This window comes from Lontra canadensis, unplaced genomic scaffold (genome assembly GCF_010015895.1).
Source record: "Lontra canadensis isolate GAN:19392208 unplaced genomic scaffold, GSC_riverotter_1.0 scaffold6, whole genome shotgun sequence".
NCBI classification, from domain to species: Eukaryota; Metazoa; Chordata; class Mammalia; order Carnivora; family Mustelidae; genus Lontra; species Lontra canadensis.
The window spans coordinates 19,131,801-19,140,154 of NW_022631000.1; the positions used below are offsets into that span (position 1 = coordinate 19,131,801).

The following is an 8,354-nucleotide window of genomic DNA, read 5'->3' on the forward strand; positions in this document are numbered from 1 at the left end:
CCTGACTATTGAGCTCTTTTGCTTTGAGAAACAGTCCTTTTCTTTCCAGGCCTGGACTGGCCTCATAATCTCAGGTTGAATTGGCTCCTCAACCTCCCCACCAGACAAGGTGTAGTTTACACCTCCAGACTATTTCTCTTCAGTGACCTTAAATTATCCCTATCTGGTCCTGATCTCTTTCAGCTATCTGCCATCCATGCAACAGTTGCCCTATAGGACGGTCCCCATTTAAAACATTCTGCCCACTTTCCCATCAGTGTATTCCAGGATTACCAACATTTCAGTAATTAAGCTCCATCTTTTTGTTAGCTCCTAAGCATCATTCAGTGGCACCAAATTTCCCTGTCAGGCTGTGTTTTCCGATTTTTTGGGTCATTCTTCCTTTGCTAGGCCTGACTTACAAGCAGATCCCCCAAGCCCCCAAGCCCAAGCTCTTTCACAACTCGCCACCACCTTCCCCACCCAACGCTATGATGCCCTGTATCTCCCAGAGCCATACAGCCTTCCCTGGGGGGAGGGGGTGCTATCTAGGGATCAAGTCTCCAGTCCCTCTCTCTCCTCAGGCAGCAGGATCATGAGCACTAGCACCTCTCTATCTCAACAGCCACTCTTCAGGCCTTCATCAGACTGGATATGGGCCCCACACAGTGTGAGGAAGTGAGTTCTGTGATGGCAGGTATCTTCATAGCAGGGTGAAGGAACTCAGAATGATCTAAGGGACCCCTTTTGGCAATTGTGCTGAACACTGCCAACCCCAGCTTTAAGGAACAGATCTGGAAAAGGGGGAAGAAATGAAAAGATGTACTTGAGGGGAGCATATAATAGCTAAATAACCTGAGTTCTCTTTAAAAAGATAGAGCAGAAGCAAACTGATAGGCGTAAGGGGCATGAACTATGGGTTTCTATTGACTTGGATTCTAGCCCCAGCTCAGCCACCTGCTAATAAATCCATTTCCTCATCTGTAAATAGGGTATGATACCAACCTCCCAGGATCATTATAAAATTAAATTCCATTAAATGATATACATGGAACAGTCCCTATTACAAAGCAAGTCTTCTGTAAGACTTTCCTCCCTTTCCCGACTACTGCTCCCAAATTCTACCCACTGGTCCTTCCATTGCACCCAGGGATTTTGTCAGGGACTCAGGACTCTGGTCTTGCTACAGGCCAGACAGATACCATGACACAAAGCAGCTCATTCATCCGGGATTCCAAAGAGAATCCTTATGATCTATTTGTTCCCATCTGAAAAGACTCCAGGATTTCTAACCAAGTTTGACATGTGGTGGCATTAGCAAAAGAGGAATCTGAACTGAAAACGAGCTACTTTCAATGATGACTCTTAAGGAGTTTTTGTCCAGCCATCTGAGGAGAAGTGTGGGTGTCCCTCTAAAGGTCAGTAACCATCAATGAGATCCTTAATGTTCCTGTGTGAAATCCTCTCACCACACACTCATGCTGAAGAAGAACCAGACTGAAAAGAGGAACCAAAAATCTTCTGAGCAATTTGGAAATTCCACCAGGACCTGGCTTCCAGACTCGGGCCTGCTGCATGCAGACAACTGAGAGGTCTCTGAAGTGTTTTGTCTGCCTCAGTGGCTTTGGAGGGAAGAGTCATGTCCCTGAATTCTGAACATTACTGCCTGAAACCTAGTTGAACTTTGGACCTTGCTTTACCATTTTACAGATGGGCAGAGCAACACTTAACCTAGCAAGGTGGGCATGAGGATTCTGTGAGGTCACGCACACGGGACGCCTCTGCAGTCCCTGGCACAGGCCAGGTACAGGAGGCTTCCCCTGACATCCATATGCCCGGTTCCCTGCTTCCCTCGGGTTTCTACTCTGGTCCCCCTTTGTCAGAGATCCCTTCTCCGACTCTCCCTAACCAGCAACCTCCTCCCAGAACCCCCATCCATCCTGCTGCTCATTAGTCCCTTGCCCTGATTTATTTCTCTTCAAGCTTGTCTCTGGCAACCATTACTTTTGAGGCTACCGGAGCGGAGGCTTTATCTGTTTAGTTCATTGCTATATCTGCAGAATCTAGGACAGGGACTTGCCCATAGTAGGTGCTCAATAAATATTTGCTGAATGCATGGCTATGCATTAGGTGATGAGATCTGCCTCCATCCACTGTACATTAGAATCATAACCCTGAACAAGGTTATGATTGTTCCTTGGGAATTTCTGCAAAATGGGCATAATATAGTCTCCCCTAAAATTTCACATAATTATCATGGGGATTGTATGATACCCAGATGTAAAAGTGCTTAGTTAAGTATAAAACATTATACAGATTCTTAAATGGGGCTGTTCCTGTCATTCATAGCATGTGATTTGTTGAATCACACCTAGGACAGGCCAGAATCACCGTGGTAACTGGCTGACATCTGGACTGAACCAGGTATCTGGAACTGGGCTGAAAATCTTAAGTCCCCATGTGCTATGATGTATGTTATCTCACTGGGACTTAAGTGTGCTTTTTATTTGTATTACTTATTTTTTTAAAAAGATTTTATTTATTTATTTGACAGAGAGAGATACAGTGAGACAGGGAACACAAGCAGGGGGAGTGGGAGAGGGAGAAACAAGCTTCCTGCTGAGCAGGGAGCCAGATGTAGGGCTCCATCCCAGGAACCCTTATTCATGACCTGAGCCGAAGGCAGACGTTTAATGACTGAGCCACCCAGGTGCCGCTTAAGTCTGCTTTTTAAATAAAGGTGTTCTTGGGACACCTGGTTGACTCAGTCAGTTAAGCATCCGCCTTCGGCTCGGGTCATGATCTCAGGATCCTGGAATCTCCCTGCATTGGGCTCCCTGCTCAGTGGGGAGTCTGCTTCCCCCTCTGCCCTCCATTGCCCCCCCGCAACTTGTGCTCTCTCTCACGCGTACATGCTCTCGTGCGCGCACATGCTCTCTCTCTCTCTCAAATAAATAAATAAAAATATTTTTAAAATACTAAAAATAAGGAAAGAAAGAAAGAAAGAAAGAAAGAAAGAAAGAAAGAAAGAAAGAAAGATGTTTCCTGACTCTAAAGGAGACACACATTAAATTTATAGAAAGAATGGTAAATACAGAAAAGGGTAAAAGTCATCTATAATCCCACCATCTAGACATTTTTGCTAATGGTCTGTGTATATCCTTCCAAAGGCGGTGATCCCTTGGGACACCACTAAGTGCTCTTTGTGAGGTGAACCAGCACCCCTGGGGCTTGTGTCGGACTTGGGCTTGGTGCTGGGCACACAAGGAGGGTAAGTATCTGCTCTCCAGCCACTGACAGATTTGAGACCTGCCTCCTGATTTTTGCATCGCTCCTGACTTTCTCTCCTCTTGAGACCCAGCCTGTATGCTCTGTATAAATCTGGCCCTTTGTGTTTCCAAATGGTACTTAAATCTTTAAAAAGCTCAGGGACTTTGAATATCGGAGTTGTCCCAGCAAGAACCATGGCTCATAGGAGCCCTTGGCTGGCAGCATTCAGATAGTATGTGACGATGGAAAGAGTCTCTGTGGCACTCTGAGGGCATTCTTTTCCCTCTGGCTCAGTCTTCCTCATGCCATAGACTTAGAGGCAACACCTTTCCTGTGTCCCTGGCCCACTCCTACCAAAGGCCTCTCCCCTCCTCTTGGAGCTGTGCTTCCCTGAAAACACCCCACCTCTGAGAGAAAGCTGCCCCTGTCGGCGCCTGTGAGAGCTACCCTGTTAGACCCTCTGCCTTATAACTGCCAGTTTCCGGAGTCCAGGAGTCTAGTGTTTTGCTCCATGGACCCAACCAGGAATGGAGAGGAGTTCAGGCAGCCCCTCCCTTCTTAGGACAAAGTGGTCCCCTGTTCTGGGCAGCAATGGCAGGCCGAGGATGGGTGGTAGTCCCGCTTCCCGGCCTGGAGCAGAGGAGAAGGGTGTGTGGCAAATCCCTTTCCCTGAAGCCAAGCCCTCCCCGCCCCCCGCCATATTACATCACACACACTCTCCGATCCCCTCACCCCTGACTCCAGTCTCCTCATCAAAGCTCTCCAATGTAGCCTCCTGACAGGTTTTACACCATCACTCTGGCAGCCCTACAAGCCATCTGACTGCTTTAGCAACACTTCTTTTTTAAAACATCATTTCAGAGATTTACCACCCAAACCGAAGGTCTGTTGCCCAACAGCATCAGCATCACCTGAGTCCTTGTTCAAAACACAGAACCTTAGGCCCCTCACTGGCCCACCTCAGCAGAAACTGTATTTTCCAAAAAATATACAGACTTTATTTTAGAGCATTTTCTGTTCACAGCAAAATGAATGTAAAGTACAGAGCAGTCCCATATACTCTGTCCCCTGCAGCTACACAGCCTCCCCTACCAACCACATCCTATGCCAGAGGGTACATTTGTGACGATCAAGGAATCTGCATTAACCCCTCATTACCACCCAGAGTCTGCCGTTTCCTTTAGGCATCATTCTTGACACTATACATTCAATGGGTTTTCACAAAGGTAAAATGACATCTGTCTACCCTTACAGTATCATATGGAGTTTTTTCACTGCCCTGAAAATCCCTTATGCTAGAAACTGCTTTAGACAAGGTCCCCCGGGTGATTGGTACAGACCACATCCCTCCTTAAAACCTTTCTGTGGCTTCCCAGTTTCTCCAAATCACATTCAGATTCCTGCCCATGACCTTCGAGCCTTATGGAGTCTGGTACCTGCCTGGGCCTGTCCCAACATGCTATCTCCACTTCCTTGCTCCTCTGCTTCTTTCACATGCTGCTTTTCTGCCTTCACCCGGCTCACTCTTACCACTCTCCCCTCTGGCAGAGAGGTTGGCTGTGCGTACACTCATTTGAGGGGTTCTTTGATGGATTATCACATTCTTCCTACTGACTGTAAAGTCCATGAAGGCAAAAGTCATGTCAATCTTGCTCACAACTTGTCCCCAGGACCACAAAAGTATCCTACACAGAGGAGACGTTCAATATTTGTTGAATTAAGAGATGAGTACACAGAAGAAAGAACACTTGCGCCAGACTCTTCCTTACTTTTGTGCCATTTTCTGTGCTGTGGCCCCACCCAGAATTCTCTGGCCGTCACTGGGCCTTGGCCATAGAGCCATAAAGCCCACCCAGCCACCCCAGACACCCTGGTCCCACCTTTCCCAGGTCTCAGGCTCTTAGAATCAGGACCAAGCCCTTTGCTGCTCTGCATTAGCTTGGGGTTTGTTGTGCCTTCTTCAACTAACACACTCAAATCTCTCAGGGGGCAGGAATCCCAGATGTAGTTTTTGAGTGCATCACAGGTGTTCGCACATAAGATGCCCAGGAATTTATTTGTTGACCCGGTACCGCAACAGTAAAATCTGAATGTAGCTCTAGGACAAAGCTCTTTCCTAAATACTTTTCTTTAGCTTGAAGATCATCTCTTTCCACTTGCCTCTAATTTCCCTGGTATAATTGCTAAAACCCTGGTTTTAATTTTGTATTTTCTTTCTCTTTTTCATTGGTTCCCCGGCCCCTCGCCCACACACACACACACACACACACACACACACACACACACACACACATATTTCTAGGAAGCCTGTATAAATTTCCTCCTAAACGTTTTTAAGCTCTTTAGACTCCCCCAGAAGACTCGTTAGAGAGTGCTCCCCCAGCTTCCTAGAAGAAAATTATAACTGTTGGAAATGTCATTGAATTGTCAACTATATACAGTATCTGGTGCATAAATTTTGAAACTTAAGTCATGGTTCTCTTGGTTCAGCAACCACGTAAAATAGTAAGTTTTCCAGTCCAGGACAGAAAATGCACAACTACTGCTACAGCAAGCATGTAATCCATGTGCCCAAACTCTTCTCCTGTCCCTCTTCCTCTCCCCACCCCCCCACACTTAGACATTCTGGTTGACCACAGCATGTTTAGACATGCTTTAAGTGAGCAGCTCTTAACACAAGGGCTTTTGACATTGGGGTCTTTGCAAACTGGCAGACTGTGCTGAAGCCCAAAAGCCTCCTCTTTACTTTGGGGACACCAGGTGGTATGCTGTTTCAGCAGATAGAGAATCGTTTGTTTTGACTTTGAAACCAAAGTCAGAACCATTCTTCGGCAGGCTGAGCCCCACTCTTCTCAACAGCCCCCCGCCCCCAAATCCAGCCCTTGAAGGTCAGTTGCAGGGTGACAGAAGGGGGTTGGCACAGAAAACCCCACCTCCTAGACCCTGAAGCAGCAAACTCAGTGAAGCTCCCAGGAGTTCCTTACCTGAACAGAAGTAAAAAAGACTTGCTAGCATCAGGAGCTGAAAGAGCTTGAGATACGGGTGCTTGAGTGGTGGTGTTCTCCGCTTCGCTGGGTGATCCATGGCTTCTGCGGCTTAGGGTAGAGAGCAAGAACAATTTCAAACCCAGTGAGACCTGGGTACCTCCCAGCAAGCACCAGGCAGGAGCAGAAGCTGCCTCACACAATTCAGCTGCCTCACACAGTTCTCCTGTGTTGCTTGCAGAAACACTGTGTACGGTGTCCCTGGGTTTCCAAACTCCTGAATATAAAAGACTGTGGATTTACTTTCACAACCTGAGAAAGAAAAAAAAAAAAATGAAGTCACCCAGGAAGGAAGGTTGGCCTAAGTATGGGTCATAAAACTCCCTAATTGCCTGCCTGAAATGAGTCGGGAACTTTGATCTGAGCAACATCTAAACTACACAATCTCAAGGGTAAAGAAAGGTCAGGGGAACTCCGAGGAGGTGATCTTGCCTTGTACATGTTCCCAAAACGAACCACAGCTCTCCAATGGAATGGTTCTCCTTAATGGGAACAAGAAGACTTTGGTAAAAGCACGGAGAACTGTAAGGGCCCTCAGTATCAGCCAGCCAAAATTCAGATCCTCTTCAAAACATACCAAGAAACACAAAACACCAGTGAGGTCATATTTTGTCCAAGGCAAGACTTAAGTTATGAAACTACTTCCTTCTCAATACATTAACATAAAAAAGTGTCTTCATTCTTAAACGTCCTATACAAAGAACATGTCTTAAACTGGCAGAGGTTCTGAATCAACAGAAAAATCTGTTAGTAAAAAGGAAAAGATGTACTACAAAAATTACTTATTTATATTATGTACTACCATGGGAAGAAGCTGATTTTTTTTTTCAGTAAATTTATCAAAATTTGGAACTAAAATTGAATGCGGTGCTCCAATGTGATCTTCAGAGCTTGCCACCACAGACATAGTCCAATGCTACTCAGAAGACATTTGGGGGGTGCCTGGGTGGCTCAGTGGGTTAAGCCTCTGCCTTCTGCTCAGGTCATGATCTCAGGGTCCTGGGATTGAGCCCCGCATCTGGTTCTCTGCTCAGCAGGGAGCCTGCTTCCTCCTCTCTCTCTTTGCCTGCCTCTGCCTACTTGTGATCTCTGTCTCTCATATAAATAAATAAAATCTTAAAAAAAAAAAAAGAAGACGTTTGGGACTCCTCTTTGGGAACTACCCCAGAGCTCATTTTCCAGCCACATTTGACTATTTTATTGGCCACACTCCCTTTTAATCAGGATTAGCTTGGATTCACTCCTTCATCAGAGTTTTATGAGCCATAACTCTGTTGACGACTCACTAGCCATGCTGGGAAGCCTCAGGGTCCCATGGGAATGGGACCCCAATGGGCGGGCTCCTTTGGAAGCAAGTATGCATCTTGGAGATAGGAGTGACGGTATGTTTATTTAAAAGGCAGTCAGGTTGTTGGCAACTATTCCTACCGAGATATCCCATATTAAGATAAAAGTAAATGTACTTACTTGCTGAAGAACAAGTCCTCTTTTTTCTTGTGTTAAAAAAAAAAAAAATCAAATAATGAGGTCCCAGTTCTGAGATGTTCTTTTCTTGCCGTCTCCAAAATAATGGCAAGTTGCTCAGCTTTTCTTTGGATGATATACCAGAGGTGGCAATCCCCTTCCAACTTCCTTTACTCACTAGAAGATCAATCTAATTTTCTTTCACCAGAAGCATGTAAGTCAAAGCCGGGGATGGGTAGGTTGTTATTTATGATTTGAGGAAGCTTACCCTGCTATCCCTTTTTGTCAGCAACCTCCTCAGAGGGTGTGGTCAGGACAAACCACACAGTCCCTCCCTCACAATCTCGCGAAAACCAACAGTCTCAGGGGAGAGAAGACTCTAGTGGGCAGCCTGGGTGTGAGTGGTAGGCCAGAGAGGGGGAGGGCACTGGCTTTGGCATTAGATAGACTGTGAGTTTTGTGGGCCATTAGTTTCTGAGTCTCAAGTTTTGTTTTAGCACCCAGTTACCTCTCTCTACTCAATAGTCACGCCGCTGCAGGAGTGGGCTATCTACTTCGTACGTCGTGGTCACTTTCTGGAGAGTGCTGGGCTCACTA

General features: G+C 46.2%; 1 protein-coding gene across 5 annotated transcripts in view; it reads right to left on the reverse strand.

The window, feature by feature from the left end:
* Window positions 1–8,354, reverse strand: part of CD80 (CD80 molecule) — a 44,003-nt gene that overhangs the window by 32,663 nt on the left and 2,986 nt on the right. For 2 of the 5 annotated variants that reach the window (XR_004382051.1, XM_032852305.1), the window contains exons 1-2: window positions 7,761–8,147; window positions 6,234–6,545 (exon numbers count right to left, since the gene is read on the reverse strand). Coding sequence is in view for 4 of the 5 variants with exons in the window: in XM_032852305.1 (XP_032708196.1) it covers window positions 6,234–6,333 (100 nt within the window). In the remaining variant the exon portion in view is untranslated. Of the gene's footprint in view, window positions 1–6,233; window positions 6,546–7,760; window position 8,354 lie in introns of those variants that run through there. The other 3 variants (XM_032852304.1, XM_032852301.1, XM_032852303.1) reach the window with 3 other exon arrangements.